This window comes from Pteropus alecto, unplaced genomic scaffold, assembly GCF_000325575.1.
Source record: "Pteropus alecto unplaced genomic scaffold, ASM32557v1 scaffold134, whole genome shotgun sequence".
Lineage (NCBI taxonomy): Eukaryota > Metazoa > Chordata > Mammalia > Chiroptera > Pteropodidae > Pteropus > Pteropus alecto.
The window spans coordinates 2,605,922-2,623,836 of NW_006436283.1; the positions used below are offsets into that span (position 1 = coordinate 2,605,922).

At 56.2% G+C, this 17,915-nt stretch overlaps 1 protein-coding gene across 4 annotated transcripts in view; it reads left to right on the plus strand.

The window, feature by feature from the left end:
- USP36 (ubiquitin specific peptidase 36) overlaps positions 1-17,915 on the plus strand; it is a 27,853-nt gene that overhangs the window by 1,076 nt on the left and 8,862 nt on the right. For 3 of the 4 annotated variants that reach the window (XM_015589762.2, XM_006912173.3, XM_015589763.2), the window contains exons 2-13: positions 1,168-1,292; positions 2,885-3,146; positions 3,595-3,816; positions 6,469-6,579; positions 7,220-7,322; positions 10,937-11,004; positions 11,400-11,470; positions 12,039-12,121; positions 13,483-13,594; positions 15,449-15,589; positions 15,816-15,916; positions 16,663-16,801. In XM_015589762.2, the coding sequence (XP_015445248.1) occupies positions 2,894-3,146; positions 3,595-3,816; positions 6,469-6,579; positions 7,220-7,322; positions 10,937-11,004; positions 11,400-11,470; positions 12,039-12,121; positions 13,483-13,594; positions 15,449-15,589; positions 15,816-15,916; positions 16,663-16,801 (1,404 nt within the window). In that variant the 5' untranslated portion in view covers positions 1,168-1,292; positions 2,885-2,893. Of the gene's footprint in view, positions 1-13; positions 475-1,167; positions 1,293-2,884; positions 3,147-3,594; positions 3,817-6,468; positions 6,580-7,219; positions 7,323-10,936; positions 11,005-11,399; positions 11,471-12,038; positions 12,122-13,482; positions 13,595-15,448; positions 15,590-15,815; positions 15,917-16,662; positions 16,802-17,915 lie in introns of those variants that run through there. The other variant, XM_025047082.1, reaches the window with a different exon arrangement.

A 17,915-nucleotide genomic window follows, 5' to 3' on the forward strand; every position in this document is an offset into this window, starting at 1 on the left:
AGAAAGCGCCTGAATGGAATGGTATTCGTTTTGAGGAACCTATGTTTGAGCACTCTTGGAGGCAGAAAAAGACATGGCTAGGTGGAGCCTCTCACCTGGACCATGAGGAATAGAATGGAGAGAGCATCCTTCCGGTCTTGAAGAGTGTGTTATCAAGTGAGGATGTCAAGGGCTCGCCGACGATGCAAGGCCATTTTTCTTTGGATTTCTCCACCTCAGAGAGAAATCATTTTTAGGTTACTGCTTAATATTTCAGGTGAAATTGGTGACACAGAGATTGATCTCTATCAGAGCAGGAGAAATTATGTTCAAATGTCCGACTCCACGTGGAGGGGTGGGCTATGGGATAGGTATTACATAAGTTACGTATCTTGAATTAACTTGGGTTAACTGTCCCAAGTTCTGTGTATCCCCCGTCTGCCGGGTCCCCGCACACTCTCCTGTGGGCCCACGTCCTCACTTGTCCACAGCGAGGTGAGTCTTGCTACAGCGGCGCCATGGTAGGGAGTTTTGTTGTTGTTCGGGTGTCGATGAGCTTTGACTTGCGGGTGTCGGACACGCGGTATCTGACACCTGCTGTGAAGTGTGCAGCTCGATCCCGCATGGGGAGCTCTGGCCCCGCAGAGGGAACGGTGTGGATCGCGGGGTCGTTCTCTCCACGTGGTGTATGTTGAACATTGTCACAGCAGAAAGTTTTCAAGTACGTGAATTTTATGTCGTCATGGTGATTGTGGGTGGTAATCAAAGACACGAGTCCACGCTGAGCAAAGTGAAAATTTGGCAGCTTTTATTGCTCCCTCGGAGGAGGTTAAAACTCCCCTTGGGGGAGTTTTACTGGTTTGTGAAATCTGAAGGTCGGAGATCATCCATTGCCTCTTACGCTTCGGAATGCACTTGGGGCTGGCGTCGACTGGGGAGTGTGGGGAGACTTCTGTTCACCGGCTTTGTCACTGGCGTGAAGGTTCGGATGCAGGGCACACGGCCGTGTTTTCATGTCACGCCCGTTGCAATAATTTGTAGCTAATTAGCTCCGTCTCCTCCCAGCTCTTCCCAGAAGCGCACTGTCTGTATTCTTTCGGCCTTAACGCCGGCTGCTCCCGGCAGAGTGGGGCCGATGAGACCGCGGGAGGAGAGCTGGCCTCACATGGTGCTCTGTTCACCCCACAGGTTTGACACCCATTCTGGACGACACGCTCTCGGCTTTGGTGACCTCTCGGGCCACACCCACGCGGTCTGACCAGGAACGCGACCCCATGCTGCAGCAGCCCTGCACCCAAGTCCCCACGTCCCAGGTGAGCCGTGTGGGCTTCTGCACATCCGTTCATTCCTGCCGGTCACCTGCACGTGGCCCGGCAGTGAGTGTGCAGCGGCGAGAACGCGTAGGTAATTTCTCCCGGGAGAGGTGCTTTTACATCCTCAACTCAAAGAACTCATGCTCGCTTTTTAAAAATAAAGTTTACGTTTCTGTTCTTTACAGACATTTTTATAGACAAAGAAACTTGATCTATGTATGGAATTAGATGCTTCATAACAATAAATTGGGTTTAATAAGAGGTGCCGGAGGTGGTCCGTTCACTAGAGCAGGGGTCTTGGGGGCACAGCTGACTAGTTGGTTCTCCTGTGGCAGGCTGGATGCTGGACACCTAAGGGAGTCATTGTTTTTCTGATAAGAGCGAGCAGTTTAAGGAACCTGGTTTTCTAACTGTGACTCAAATAGTCCTTGAGCTTTGGCAGTGGGTGGGGAAGAGAAGAGGTAGAGACAGCGTCGCCGGCAGAGGGGATGGGGGTTTCCCGTTGGTTGCAGATTCTGCTCTGTAGCCAGCACCCAGCACCACCCAGTGCTCGCGCCCCCTTAATTTCACAGCCATCGACTTCTCAGCCACCTTCGGCTGTTTCTGTCCGTATTTTACAGAGAACAGGAGACCTGTGACAGTCACAGTGACTGTCTCTGGCGTTTGTGTACAGCCAGTAGCTGATGGAACAGCTCAGGCCTGCCGCGCTCCAGAGCCCAGAGCTGCCACTTCCCCGCTTTGCTCAAGTTCAGGCGTCTCATCCTGTTCCTGTCCTCTCTCGTCTCCCTCCCTGTTAAAAGTAATCTGCACATGCACTGTCCAGTAACGCGAGCCACAAAAGTAATTTAAAATGTCACGGTAGCCACATTAAAAAATAAAAAGCGGAAGAAATTAATTTTCATAATCTATTTTATTCACCCCAATATATGTGAAATATTTCAGCTCGTAACCCATCTAAAAACTATTGAGATTTTTAAAGTCCTCATACTAAGCCTCTGACATCTGGCGTGAGTCCCGCGTTTCCAGCACGCCGCAGTCTGGACCAGCCTCGTCCCGTGCTCGGCAGTCACGTGCAGCCCGTGGCTTTCGGTTTGGGGAGTGGGGTCCGGGACAGACGCCCGCTTCTCCTCTGGCTGCACTGCCTCCTTTGTGACGTGGATTCGTGTGTGTGACCAGCGTGTGTTCCAAGCATCGGCATTTCCCCGGTTTTGAGCAGACGTTAGGATCACGTGGTCACCTTTGGACTAAAATCGCACCAGCACAATGCCCGCAGTCCCGTAGGAGAGGTGCAGGCCGCGGGCCGACCCGTGTCTCAGCTGCCGTCCTGTCTGCCCGGCGCTGCTCACGGCCCCTGGTCTTTGGGAGAAGCGCGGACTCTGCTGCATCCGAGCGCTTACTGTTGAGATTTTTTAAATCCTCATCCTGAGTTTTTTTAGTATTTTACACTTGCTTTGCAGGGTTGGCCGCCGATCCGGAGAAGGTTTTACAGCGGCGCCCCTCCGTGATGAATGAGCACAGGGGTTCTTTAAAGGAGCGGTGCATTGTTCTGGGACCCGGTTCCCGTCACTCTCTGTTCCTTCTTGTCCCCACAGTGATGCACCATGCCAATAGTCGATAAGTTAAAGGAGGCCCTGAAGCCCGGCCGCAAGGACTCGGCCGACGATGGAGAGCTGGGGAAGCTGCTGGCCGCCTCCGCCAAGAAGGTCCTTCTACAGAAGATCGAGTTCGAGCCTGCCAGCAAGAGCTTCTCCTATCAGCTGGAGTCCTTGAAGAGCAAATATGTGCTGCTGACCCCCAGAGTGGAGGGAGCCGGCCGCCACAGGGGCGGGGATGAGCCTCAGGCCAGGAGACCGGGTACGGGCTCCCGGCTCGCTGGCGGAAAGGGCCTCGCCGTGTGGTCACCAAGTGGGCGGGCGAAACGTTGAACGATTAGCTGGGGCAAAACCAGAATGCGGTCAAGTGTGAGCTTTTTCTGGGGTCCATGGACTTCAGTTGTCGAAGTAACGATATGGGGTTGGTCAGAGAGCTGCATCCTTAGGTGTCTTTGGCACGTGTGTGTTTCATAGGATCAGAAGCGGGACTTGGAAACGAGAGAGAGGGGAGCGGGCTGCGGGGTGACGGGCTTCCTCCCGGGCTTCCTCCCGGGCTTCCTCTTCATGAAAAGTGCAAGGGCAGCAGGTGTCCTTCCGTGCCGTGTCCTGAGCGGGTGCCCGCCAAGCACGCGAGCCAGCAGTCACTCCCTGTCACCTGGCTGCGTGTAGACTCACGTCGTCCGCCTTGCCTCCCTGCCCCTTTCTCTCAGGCGGCGAGCACGTGAACGAGAGCAGGGGCGATGGCGTCCCCGCCCCCCAGAAAGTGCTCTTCCCCCTGGAGCGGCTGTCCCTGAAGTGGGAGCGCGTGTACCGCGTGGGAGCCGGTCTGCACAACCTGGGCAACACGTGCTTCCTCAACTCCACCGTGCAGTGCCTGACCTACACGCCACCCCTGGCCGGCTACCTGCTCTCCAAGGAGCATTCCCGCAGCTGTGAGTGAGAGCCCGCGCGTGGCACGGGGTGGCCCTGTGCGCAGGGCGGGGACGCCACCCAGGGAGATACCCCGTGCGCCCCGGCGTCGCCTCCCTCCGCCTGGAGCAGATTTAGGAGTGGCGTTCAGTACACGCAGTGACCGATAAAACCTAAGGGCGCGTTTCACCCACTGCGGGGCAGGCTACGGAAGGGGTCACGCAGGTAGAGCAGTGGTCCCGACTTTTCCAAAAGTGCTTATCCAAACAGGAAAAAGGGACTTCAAAGGGAACCTCCAAAATAAGCATGTTCAGTTACCGTACACGTCTGTCGGCCAGTGTTTATGCACGTTGGGAAACAGGCCCCAAAGTAGAAATTTAAAACAAAAATAAAGATGAAGTAAAATATAACTTATGAAAACTGGAGAAAGTAGAATAAAGTCTGAATAGGCCTTCCATTGTCCCTCCCACAAAGCCATCGTGCCGTCCCCCTCACGGTGCTGGCGTGAAGCTGAGGGCTAGAGTGAGACCCGGCACACGCGATCACTGTTACTGCCCTAACGGGTTAAAAGGGAAAGGTCACTTAGAGATAGATGTCCCCCCAAAATTTATGATAAACTCTTAGCAGAATAGCAATGGAGGGGAGTTTTCTTATCTCAATAAAGGGTGCCTCTCAGAAACTACAGAACAGCATTCTCAAAGGGGCCTTGGAAACGTTCCCTGTAAAATAAGGAGTGGAATGGGGGCAGCCGCGACCACCGCTCCCGTTGATCACGTGACGGTCCTGGCCGGAGCGGCGACTCGGGAGGAAAGGATAAGGCTACCCCTCAAAGATGGTGCTCCTGCCCAGAAAAGCAAGAGGCTCAATAGACAGATTAGAGAGTTGGCAACGTGGCTAGACACGTGACATCAGTAGACAAAAAATCGAATTTCTCGGCACCAAACATAAAAGACTTATAAAAGTTTTTTTGCTGTTATGAAACAATGTTTCAGAGCAGTAACAATGATGAAGTATCTGGACCTAAATTTACCAAGGTGTGTGTGCGGACCGTGGCGGAAGGCTGTTAGCTGGTAACCTACACACGTGGGGCGGGGGTCAGCATCAGGAAATGTCAGTTCTCCCCACATTAGATTAGAGAGTGACGCAGCCACAGCTGATTTTAAAATTTACACGGAAAAGCAAAGCAGAGGACCGAAAATCGCCAGGACGGTTCTGAAGAAGCGTCCAAGGGGAGAGATGCTCTGCCAACCACGGTCTTCACGTGCGGTTGCAGAGGTCAAGATGCTGTGGTGCTGGCTCGGGGGACAGATGACCCCCGGATGAGAGCAGAGCCCAGAAACCAGCGTTTGGAAATGGAGTGTTACGTATCAGGTTTTCACATACACGTGTTTTCCATTTTAAACAAACAACTTAAAATAACTCGGGTTTACATATGAAAAAGGGAAACAGGGTCCCCGTTTCACAGCAGGCACGCACGTAAGGGATTGAAAACTATCAAATAAAACGGCGCTTCCATAGCAAATGTGGGCAAATGTCTCTGACCTTGGGATGGCAGGTTTCTTAAACAAGACTCAAAGTGCTGACCATAACAGACAAAACTGATCAGCTGTGTTCAAATTAAAGACTCTCTTCATGAAAAAACAGAAAATTAAAAGATGGTTGGGGACTACGAACTGGGAGAAGGAAGCTGGGACACATGGACGACGGCTGGTGCCAAGAGTCAATGAAGAACCCCAAAACGAGGAAGAGACAGTAAGGAGTTAAAAATTGACACATCACAGCCCTTTACAGAAGAGCCTCGTGGCTGGGACGAGTAGGGTTGGTGCTCAGCCTGCCAGTCGTGCTTTGGTGACCAGGGAAGTGCCACAGGACCCCATGCGCCTGCCGTCCCCTCCGCGATCAGCGAAGGCGACCAGGGAAGTGCCACAGGACCCCGTGGGCCTGCCGTCCCCTCCGTGATCAGCGAAGACGCAGAAGTCCGGCGTGCGGAGGGTTGAGAGTCTTCGCGTGCCGCTGGCCTGCCCTGACGCGACACCGGGCCCCCGAACCGGAATTGCACCCCTTCTCGTGATGTCGGCGTCGGTAAGGCGCCCCGGGACCCGAACTCTCGTCCGGTCAGTTAGCCTACCGTAAAGGGGTTTGGGTGCGCATTGCCCTTTTGCTTAGTCTCACATCCTGACCACGTGGAAGACTCACTCTGGAAAACAATCTGACGTCTTTGGAATCCACCCAGCGATTCTGCAGAAAAGCTCCGACGCGTGCGGGAAACCTGCACTACAGCGTCCACAGCTGAACGTGTAAGCGCAGGCGCCCGCCAGCAGACCGGACGTGGGACACCGGGCAGGCCGGGGTGGGGCGCGGCCGCCACACACAACGGCCACAGCTCTGAGCAGTCCCGGGGGGATTCCTGTTGATGAAGTCGACAAACGGGACCGTTCTGTATTGGGCATATGTGTTAAAACTTAAGCCATGATTTTCAAAAATTGGTAAATAAAAATCAGGAAATCAGGGCAGGAGCAGAGGCGGGGAGGTGGGAGCAGCACAGAGAAGGGTCCCCGGTGGTCACCGCGCCGCTCTGGGCCTGGGCCTGGGCCTGCTCAGCCGCCCTCGGGGTCCCGCTCTGGCACGTGGCCTCCGGCAAGCGCCGCCCTCACTCCCGCCCGCCCCGCCCGCAGGCCGCCAGGGGAGCTTCTGCATGCTGTGCCTCATGCAGAACCACATCGTCCAGGCCTTCGCCAACAGCGGCAACGCCATCAAGCCCGTGTCCTTCATCCGGGATCTGAAAAGTAAGAGCGGATTCCTTGTCTCCAGCTGCTAAATGTGCGCTGTGCAGGGGGAGATGAAGTCGGGAGCAGTCCCAGGAGCCCCAAGACTTGGTAGCACTAAGTGGCGCGTGTGGCAGTGCAGACCGAAGGCGTGGTTAGGAACCGCGCCGGGCCGGGCTCCGTGTGAAAGGGCTTGTGGGGGGCCTGCCGTGAAGAAGCCGTGGGTGGGGCCAGGCTGGGGGTGTTGCAGGGGTCAGGGGAGCGGGATGGGAATGGGGTGCCAGCGGGGTGAGGAAGGCGTGCAGGCCCTTGCCGGCATCCCAGGAGCCGGCTTCCCTTCCGCTCAGCAGAGGAGCTAGGCCAGCTGGTGTCTGACACCTGTGACGTCATTGTGGTCACCTATGCTCAGTGCCGGTCCCTGGAGACTCGCTCCTCAGTGGACTTCGCAGTCGAGGTGCCCGGCGCTCCGAGGCGGGGCCGCTTTGCCGTTGAGTCCAGAGGGTCTCGCTGAGGGCATTGCTGCTGTGCACAGTCACTAGTGGACGGCGGCAGTTTGCACAGCCCACTGGGGACGCCGGGTCAGCCGGGTGGCGGTGACCAGGGCAGGCGGTTGCGGAGGCGGGAGCCCCCCCTCAGGTGTGATGCTGCTTCTTTCCCCTAGAGATCGCCCGGCACTTCCGCTTCGGGAGCCAGGAGGATGCGCACGAGTTCCTGCGGTACACCATCGACGCCATGCAGAAGGCCTGCCTGAGCGGCTGTGCCAAGTAGGGTCGCAGCGCCCTCCCTGACTTCCCTCCACTGACCTCCGCATCCGGGCCCTTGACCTGCTGGCCCTTGGACAAGGGGTGGCCCTCGCCACCTGGGAAAGGCCTCCTGCCCCCTTCTCGTAGCCTGGGGCGGTGGCAGCACCAGGCGGTGGTGGTCATGCTCTGTCCGGGGACTTGTGGACAGAAAAGGCTTTAGCAGGCCTCTCTGAGGGCCTTTGCTGTTGACGTGGACATTTCTCGTCTTTTTAAAGCCACCGCCTCACATTGATACAGAGGCTGGGCCGCTAGGAATTGGCAAGCCTTTACGAAAGAGCTTGAAAGCCTGCAGGAGAATTTGAGAGCAGGAGGTTAGCGATTTTGGTAATTTCACTGCCCAGTTACCGTTCCGTAATTTCAGATTTGAAAGCATGAACATGTGACACGTTGACGACGTGTTCCCTTTCGTGAACCAGTTACTGTCAGGAAGGTTTTTGTGTCATTCCTGGGTTTGTGGGTTCAGACAGAAAAAGACAGGTAGGAAGTGCCCCCCGCCTCATGGCCGTTGCCTGAGCTCCGAGTGGAGCTGCCCCTCGGCTCTGCAGACACCGTGTACGACTCACGGAGCCCTTCTGGAATGTCCTTCGGAAAGGTGGCTGAGTCGCAGCAGGCTCACGGGAGAGCCTGTCTCAGTGGACGAGGTCCTCAGAGATAAGCCTGGAAAGCGGCCCGGGGCGCCCTGGGCGCCGTCCCCTCGCTGCCCTGGGGTCTCTGGCCTGGTCAGCCGTTCTCCCCTGTCCCTGCAGGGGCCGAGGCCTCCCTCCTGCCAGGCAGGTCCTGGCTCTGCCCCGCCCACGCACTGTCCACAGTCACTCATCCGTTGGGTGGACCACCCCCTGGGGGAGGGTTAAGATGTGGCCCCTGAGTTTGAGGAGCTCGGAGTGTAACCAGGGGAGACGGGTAACCAGTTGGCAGCCACGCTGTCACCATAGTAAGTGCTGTAGTGGAGGGACAGAGAAGCACCCCCGGGAGCATCATGCTGCTCCCCCGTAGGAGTGACCCCAGCTTAGAGCATGCGGAATGTGGCCGGGCCGCGGGGCCTGCAGAGGCAGGTGGTATGGGGGGGTGACCTCCCTGCTCTGCAGGTGGGTGTGGCATGTCTCAGTGGTTCCCAGCCCTGGTCCAGGGTGGAGTCACCTGGGTGCTCTTAGGACAATGACTGACCCCATGCCAGGCTGATGAGCCACACTCTGGAGGTGGGAGAATTCAGGAGGGATGGGCTGGGGGTGGAGTGGATAGGTTTGGGTTTGGGCCTGAGGGAGGGGAGGAGCCCAGGTTCTTGGTCCGGGCAGGGTAGGTCCTGGTGGAAGGGTGAGGGCGTCAGACGTCAGGTGGGGCAGGCGTGGCCGGGCACGGTGCTGGGGACTGGGATGCTTGCCGGCCACCTGCCCATGGGACAGCTGTCACTGGTCTGCAGTGACATGAGAGACGGTGAGAATGGCACACGGGCCGGCCTTCCAACAGCAACTTGTCAGTTTACCGTGCGGGCGGAGGGGCCTTTTTGTGTTTGTGGTTTTCGTTGGTGGTTTTCACGTGAATGTGTGAGCAGGGCGTAGAATTTCTTCCTCGTGAGGCTTCCTGACGTTTTCTTTGTGAGTTTCCCGTGCAATTGAGACGGTGCACGCTCGTGTCGTGGGGCGGGGTTCCGAGTGTGTCTCTATGAGGTCTGCAGTCGATCGTGTCTTCTCTGGCCCTGCTTCCTCTCGCTCCCCTGGGTTCCGCTGAGAATGGCGTGTGCCTGTCACCTATGTCTCCGGTGGCTGCTGCTTTAAGGAGGGTGCTGTGGTCGGACACTTGTATCCCTCACAACTTCACTTGGTTGATACTACAAAGCACCCTTTGTCACAGTTGATGCTTTGGGGCTCGGGTTCTGCTGTGCCCCCATCGGGGTGTGGCCTGCTCGCCGAGGTTCCCGACGGCCATCGCGCACTGAGGCCCCTCGCTCTGGGCCTGTCTCCAGTTCCGTCCTGCTCTGTGAGCCAGATCGAAGGACCATTTCTTTTATGGGCAAGTTCAGCCCTTTCACATTTACCGTTATGACTGAAGTTCGGTCTTGACCTCGCCGAATCGTTTTGTTTTGTAATTGTCGCATAGAGCGTATGGGCTGTTTCGTTCTCCGAGTTTTGTTTATTGTGAACGTCCGTTCCAGGTTTAGGAAGAGCTGTAGGTTTCTGCGGGCGCCCTTCACACGCCCTTGGCACGCCCTTGGGCCTCAGTTTTTGATGGTGTCCTTTGCCTCCTCCCTCCTTTCTGCTCTTAAACCTTGGTTGTGTTATTTCCTATTTTGTTGGAACATAACAAGATTTGTACATTCTCCTCCCGCCTTCGTCCCCCGCCTCCACCTTTGCTTCCTTCTTAGCCCCCGGCCGCCCTGGGCTGGGCTTGGAAGCCCGAGGTAGCAGTTGATCTTTTTACTTCAGGGTCTTTTTAAAATCTTTAGAGTCTGATGGTTTCACTAAGAACATCTTGGATTAACTGTCGTTGGCCACCTCCCCCGGCTATCTGCTCCCTGAGTGACAGAGGGTGCATCTCTGCGTAGGTCGGCTCGAGGCGTGTGGACAGAAGAACGTTCTCACCCCGAGGTTCATGACCTCGGGGACGTGCATGGCCGTTACTCTCGCTGCTTCTCGTTAAAGGCCGTTTTTTACCTCCTGGAAATTTTTCTCGTGCGCTAGTTGTCTGTGTTGTTTGATTATTATGCTTTATATTTTCGGAGTCTTCGACTCCTAGCTGCCTTCATTTCAGCTACTTCCTCTCCAGCTCGTCCCGACCTGGAGTCACCCCGGTTGCTCCCCACCTCGCCGCGCCCTCACCGCGATTTTATCTGAAAGTCTTCTCGGCTGGGCGCCTTGTAATTTAGTCTTCACGTCCGAATTGATTATGCCTTTGTTTTCCACGTCTTTCCTGAGTTCAATCAACTTTCTCTTTTTTTTGGCTCCATTTTATTTTTAGTTTTAAATTTTCTCCTTCGCGGTGGTTTTTCTGTCCCCATCCGGAATTCGGCTGGGAGTTTTGTGTTGAGCTTTGCTTCTGCTTCGTGCTTGTTTTCCGGGGGCCGATTGTCATCAGATGAGGCGCTCGGTCCTCGTTCGCTCTCTTCTCCTGTGAGCGCCTTTGCCAGGGTTTACGCCGCTTCCGTTTCTCTCACAGATTTGGTGACTTGCCCAGCTCTTGCCCCAGGTGTCCCCTTCTGCCAGCCCCACTTGTCACCAGATACGAGGCTGGCGCATGTGACAGCCAGTGGAGAGGTAGCGGTGACCGTGCAGGCCTGAGGCGGGCCGAGCTGGAGAGGTGGCGGGGTGGGCATCTGTCATCGAGACGGGGAGCTGCTCAGGCCTTTAATTTCTGGGAAGTGGGGGCGAGGTTGCCCGCCAAGAGGCACCGAGGGGCCCTGTCAGGGAGAGTGGGGAGACCACCGGGCACGGCCGGGGTCCTGCCGAGATGCGGGGCGAGTGCGTCGGCCGTGCGGCCGTGTCGCTGCACCAGTAATGACGTGCGAGGGCCCCGGGTGGGGTTGCTGGCCCCGCTTTGCTGTGTCCTGTCATTTGCGTGAAGGCTTGTGGCCTCCTTCCCAGGTTGGATCGTCAGACGCAGGCTACTACTTTGGTCCATCAAATTTTTGGCGGCTATCTCAGATCGCGTGGTAAGTGGAGACGTTTTCTCTACCCCTTCTCGTGTCAAGGATTAGAACTTTAACCGGGAAATGCTAGGGAGTGGCCCGGGCCGGGGCGCTTCCCTGGGCCGGCCCACGGGCCTCGAGCCTGGTCGCTGACGCGCACCCTGGCCCGTGCTCTGGCCGCTGGGCAGGACATGCCTGTGGAGGCCGTGGGTCCGTCAGGGGACATGTCCCGTCCCGGGCAGCGCTGGTTTGGACATGTTGCTCCTTTTGGACTCTGGGTGTCCGTGACCTCTCTCCCGAGGCCTGGCTCTCGGGGGACTGGCTTGCTGAGAGTGACCTCCCCGTTCTAGAACTTGGTCACCTGGGGGAGGCACGCGGGACCACCAGCGCCCGCTCACTGCCTCTTCGTTCCGTTGCAGTGAAGTGCTCGGTGTGCAGGAGCGTCTCGGACACCTACGACCCCTACCTGGACGTGGCGCTGGAGATCCGGGTACGGACCACGGCTGTGTTTGCGTTAGGATGGGGAGAGCAGAGGGCGAAAACCCCAAACCCCAGGAACCCGGGAGGCCGCGTTACCCAATTAGATAAGGAAAGAGATACTTAGACTCCTACTGCCTTGAAGTAGGAGCTGCCATTTTCGAATCTTTCTTCCTCGCCGTTTGCCTGTGCGCATTCTTTTCATTTAAAAAGTAGAGATGAAATGCAGTTTGTGTCCCGAGGTAGCGAGGGACAGCCCTGTCCCTGCAGCCTAGGGAGGTCATCGTAGCCTGTGGCTTGGCGCAGACCCGGCTGCAGCCTGGAAACGCGCGGCTCAGTCCGGCAGGCTTCCCATGCCTGTGACCCACGTCCCCCCATCAGTGAAGAAGGCTGACGGCCTGCCCCCCGTTTCTTTGTGATCTGTCTCAGTCCCAGAAGGTGGCGGCTAGTGGGGCAGTTTTTATGTGAGTGAGGTTTTGCAATTTGCTGCCTCAGCCTGAAAAAGACCTTCCGTTTGGCATTTCTCGAGTCAGCCTTTTTCTTCTGCTGTTTATTTTATTCTGCGTTTTTGTCCTTCTCAGCAAGCTGCAAACATTGTGCGTGCTCTGGAACTCTTTGTGAAGCCAGATGTCCTCAGTGGAGAGAACGCCTACATGTGTGCCAAGTAAGTTTGGTTTCGCTCGTGGCAGAGGGGCCAGAAAGACGCAGAACAAGCGACCTGACCTGTGCGACTCTGCTGCGTGTTGTCACTTCCCTTCCCTTCCCCCGTGCTCAGAGGCGACCCTGTTCACATGTCTCGGGTACCAGATCTCTGTCTTAAAACTAAACACCTCTAAACCACACGCATGGAGTGTCAGCCATGGTTTTCATAGCTGATGTGTACACAGCACTTACCGTGTGCTGGTCGCCGTTCCAAGTGCCTCACGGGCGTTCACTGGCAAAGTAGGTGCTGGAATTATCCCCATTTCACAGGATGGAAACTCGAGGCACAGAGCGGGGCCGTGTTGGACGCGGCCGTCTGTTGCAGAGCCCGTGCTCCAGCCACCCTGCCGTCCTGCCTCTTAGATGAGCATGTTCTGCCGCTTCCGTTTCTTACGTTTTCTACGTTTCTCCCTTTCAGCAGATGTAGCTCTGACCTCACGCTCTTCAGGGTTGCACAGTATGAGTGTACGCGCATATTACTTTATATTTCGGCCGCTTAGAGCTGAAAAGAATATTTCTCTTAATTGTGTTTTTTAGGTTTATTATTCTATGCCTAAACACTACCTTTTACTCCTCCCTAACGCCATCTCCTTAGCCCTAGGAGCTGTCCCCTGAGCCCTAGCAGCTGTCCCCCTAGCCCTAGGAGCTGTCCCCCTAGCCCTAGAAGCTGTCCCCCGAGCTCTAGGAGCTGTCCCCCCCAAACACTACCTTTTACTCCTCCCTAACTCCATCCTCTTAGCCCTAGGAGCCGTCCCCTGAGCCCTAGGAGCCGTCCCCCTAGCCCTGGGAGCTGTCCCCCTAGCCCTGGGAGCTGTCCCCCTAGCTCTAGGAGCTGTCCCCCGAGCTCTAGGAGCTGTCCCCCTAGCCCTGGGAGCTGTCCCCCTAGCTCTAGCAGCTGTCCCCCGAGCTCTAGGAGTTGTCCCCTTAGCCCTAGGAGCTGTCCCCCTAGCTCTAGGAGCTGTCCACCTGGCCTCTGCCCCCACCCCTTCGTCGTGCTGTCTTCTGGCCTCCCTCACAGTGACTTCCTGCCTCTCCGTCACTTGGCCACATCAGCTCTAATTTGTTCTTTCTCCGTAATCTCAAAGGTGCTTTTCATGCATCTTGGTCTCTTCGCTGGGAAAGAACTTTATTTTTGCTCTAGAATCCCCAGCTCTTCTCTCGTCGTCTCTCTGTGGCAGCTTCCCCTCGATGTGACTGCTGGGGATGCAGGGGCCACAGGTCGCATTGCAGGAGACCCCGTTGCTGGCAGACCTGCTGTTATTAAGCCGGTGTGGGGACACTCTGTCGGAGTAGGAGCTGACGCCTTTCCCGCTCCTCTTCCAGGTGCAAGAAGAAAGTCCCCGCCAGCAAGCGCTTCACCATCCACCGCACGTCCAACGTCCTCACGCTGTCCCTCAAGCGCTTTGCCAACTTCAGCGGGGGCAAGATCACCAAGGTGCGTGCTCGCCCGGTGTCCAGGCCCGCCGCGTGGCTGCCCTCTCAAGAGCAGGTTCCACCCTCCTTGGAGCCAGCATGTTCGCCATGGAGGTCGGGGACCCAGGAATGCGTGTTCTCGCGAAACGCCCAAGTGTCGTGCACAGTCACGTCCAAGAACCGCGGTCCTTCTGGCTTTTCCCCCAGCCTCTGCCTGGGCGTGGGGTGTGCCTGATGTGGAAGGTCAGGGTTTCCTTAAGAGTAAGTGCGACGAGCACCAGGCCGTGAGGCTCTCGTCCACCATGTCCTGTTCCGTGTGTCAGTCAGGTGCAGTTCCATGCTGTGGCTTCTCGTGGAACGTAGGGCGGAAATTCACTTTGTGTCATAGAGGTCTAGGGATCTGTTCTCAGGTGTTGGAGCCTCATTATGTGGTTTGGGGCAGGGCACCTGTCTGAGCCTCAGTTTCCCCACGGGCCGTAGTGGGGGCTTGCTTGGGTCGGCATTTTTCCAGACCAGTGCTCCGCAGAGCGTTGATACTGCATCTGGGAAGAAAGTGCTCCGTGCTCGCCTGAGCTCAGGAACTGGCAAGCTGCAGTTAAGCGGTTTTTATTGCAGGCCTTCTCAGAGCCTTCGTTTGTCTATGTTGCGTTTTGGATCTCCCCGAGGGGAATTTATTATGAAGAATTTTCAAACTTAATTGTTTGGGGAGTCATTCGTTCATTGCTTTTACTAATAGTTAACGAGCCTACGTTGCACTGTGCCACGTGAGGCACCGGGGGTCCGTGGGACATAATCAGTGGTGAACGTGATTACGAGGGCGGATCTGCCCCAGGGACTCGCGTGTCACCCTGACGTCTCCTGGGACTACTTTTCCATCGGAACAGTTTGAGAATCGCTGGTCTGATTTGGGGGGCCCCCGATGTAGCAAGATTGCCCCGAAGCTCGTGAGCCTGTTGGGTATATTGGCTTCTGAGATTTCGAGTTGGTCGGTAGAATGGAAAAGATATGTAGGTAAATATCACGAGAAGCAGCCAGACGCAAAAAGTCCATTCTGTGTGATTCTCGTGTGGCGCTCGGGGACAGGCAGAACTCGTGAACGGCGGTAGGAGTCAGCGGTGGATGCTCGGGGTGGATGCTCCTACGGGGACGTGAGGGCATTTTCTGGGTCGATGTCTGTATGTTGGTAGGGCTGTCAGTCGCTGACAGTATGCACTTGCCAGGTTTATTAAACAGTTCACCTGGGGGCCACGCGTTTCACATTACGTAAATTACACTTTATCAAACAAGTCTGTGTGTACAGGCAGAAATGCAGATAGGTTATATCTCCTGTCGTCCCAGCAAAGGTAATTTTCGAAAAGATTTTCCTATGAGAGATGGTCAGTTTCTGAAATGAATTTTGGCCTGACCTTTGTCCTGATGCACTCCATCGAAACGTAACTTCCTCTGACCATTGGCCGTACGGAGTCAGCACCTTTCTTCCTGAAGGCCTAAACCTGGCGTTCTCTCCCCATTGCCCCCTGCCACGCTCCTGTGAGGGGAGGAGAAGAAAGCGGGTTATTCCACTCACTTCACACGCGGAAGCCAGGAGTGAGCGAGCCGACGGGACACGTGGCAGAGGCGAGGACGGACCGGCCACGAGCCGCTCACTGGGGCAGCACAGCAGTTACTTGTGGAGGCCGACGTGGGAGAGGCCCCTTCTCTGCCTCTCGTCCCCGGCCCTGGCCGAGCGAGTCCCCTGCCGGGCCAGGCTGGGGGCCCAGGCGTCCCACACCGTTAAAGGGCCGAGCGTGTCCTTTCTGTAGTGTGGATAGAGAGCGCCAACTGCCCCTCGCTCTCGAAGGTGACTCAGTTGCCGTTGTCTCGGCTCCTCGTGCAGGACGTGGGCTATCCGGAGTTCCTGAACATCCGTCCGTACATGTCGCAGAGCAGCGGCGAGCCCGTCATGTACGGGCTGTACGCCGTCCTGGTCCACTCGGGCTACAGCTGCCACGCCGGGCACTACTACTGCTACGTGAAGGTCAGTGGCTCCCGCCGCGTGGGGGGCAGGTGTGCGCTGCGGTGTGCGCCAGTCCAGCTGTGGCCGCTGTGGCGATGGCTCTGTGGGAAGCGGCGGCACACTGTAGTGAGTTGGGTCCTAGTGCTCCTGGACGTGCGCGACAAGTAGCAGCAGATTTTTTATGCTTTTTTTTAAAAAAAAATGTGAGGATTGCGGAATGTTTGGTTTTCATGTCGTCGTCCCCCAGGCAAGCAACGGACAGTGGTATCAGATGAACGACTCGTTGGTCAACTCCAGCAACATCAAGGTGGTTCTGAACCAGCAGGCCTACGTGCTCTTCTACCTGCGGTAAGTCGCGGTCCCCGCCACTGTCCCCTCTGCCCTTCCCCGCGTGCGTCCCCGTCCTTCGTGGGAGAGGGCCGGGCTTCTGGGCGGGAAGCCAGCGGCCGTGGCAGTGGACCAGGGCGCCCTCTGAGGTCTCAGAGGCTGCCCGGACGGCTGTCACACGGAAGCCGGAGCGGGCCGGGCAGGTCAGAGGTCAGAGCAGCTTCCCTCTGCCCCATGTCGAGGTGACTGCACGTCCATGGGAAAGTCACGTGTTGTTTTACCGTCTCAAAGCTCACGTGTTGGAAGGTAGCTCACCTCGCTCTGGGCAGAGCGGTCACGAGGCCACGAGGGCGGAGACTGCAGCAGGGCACCTTCGGAGGACGCCTTTTCCTGGCCCTGGTTGTCACCGACCCGGGGGTTGGAGAGCTGGGGGCGGGAGGCGTCTTTGCTGCTTCGTACGCTTTCTACCGAATGAGGCGTTTGCGGCGTCTTTGGCTTTCTGACAAATTGAGAATCTGTGACTCTGACTCTGGTTTGCTCCACGTGTAAGGAGCGACTTCTGAGGCTACAGAACAACTCGCTGCGGGTTTGAGGGCACAGCGAGGTTTCAGAGAAGCCCGTCAGGGCGGTCGGGGTTTCTGCCGTTTGAACGTTTTTAACGGAATCGTAACCTTGACTTCATCGCGATTCCTTCTCATGCTCCCGTTCTGTAAAGCATTCGTGGCTTTAGTGAGAGGATCCCCTGACCTGTCGTCTTCCTTGCTCAGAATTCCAGGCTCCAAGAAGAGTCCCGAGGGCTCCGTGTCCAGGCCGGTCTCCTCCCTGTCCAGCCGCCCCGCCGTGGTTCCGGACCACGGCAGGAGGAGCGTCGCCAACGGGGCTGTTTCGTCCCCGCTGGCTGGAAAGGTGCGTCTTTGAAAGGATCGGTGTCGACTCGGCAGACCCGCGTGCCTGTGCCTCTCGGGGCCGTGGAGGCCCCCCGATCTCTTAGTGGGGGGCGCTCAGCCCAACGGCAGAGTGCAGACGGTTCGCCCCTTTCATTCCACATTCTCTGTTAAATTGGCCATCAGCTGACATTGGGTGAGCAGGAAGAGGGGACAGTGACGAGAAAACCTGACCCAGCAAGTCAAGACTTTAAGTCACAGTGTGTCCCTTAGACCAGCTACCATGCACGAGTGCGGTGACACATTCACCGAGCAAACCCTTGCCCTTAAGCGTCTGGGAAAAAATATTTTTTCCTCAGAGTTTAATCCTGACAATGTGAGTAGTTTGCACCAGTGTTAATTTCCTGATTTTGATCAGTCCCGAGAGCACATTAAGAGAACATGCTTGTTCTTGGGATGTACACAGATGTATTTAGGGGCGAAAGGGTATCACGTCCAAAATTTACTCAAATGGTTGGAAAAAGAGATTATCATATATATAATGTAAAACGTTAACAGGAAATACCCTTGAAGTTATTTTTGTGTGTTTTTGAAATTTTCTGGTAAAAAAGTTGAGCTCAGTTTTACGAACAAAGTAATGAGCAGTTCCCTTATTACGGCACAGTTTATAATTCAGAAATAGCTCGGTCCTTCTCTCACTGCTAATTCCCTACAATTGAAGATCAAATCCAAGTGCAAGCTGCCAGGCTCTTCATGGTCTGCAGGGGTCACTTACGCACAACATTTGAGAAACGGAGCTGAAACAAGCATTAGCGTCAGCGTGGCCATCAATGAAAAGCCTGACCTCGTGTGGACCGTGGCCTAGACCAGGACAGTTGGAAGCCTCGGGTCCTGCTCAGAGGACATCGTGGGCAGTGTCGTGACTGCAGGTGACCAGGGCACAGAGAGGACCCCTGTGGCACCCACCACAAGGCCACTTCACTTACCACGTACATTTTCATTGCAGAATTAACTCTAGGCACAGTGTGATTGCACAAGTCATTCTACTTGGAATCACATCGTGTAGGTTCCGTGTGCGTGGTGTGCGTGGACGCTCGACCAGTGAAAGAAAGGTTTCGCAGTGCAGTGGGAAGACA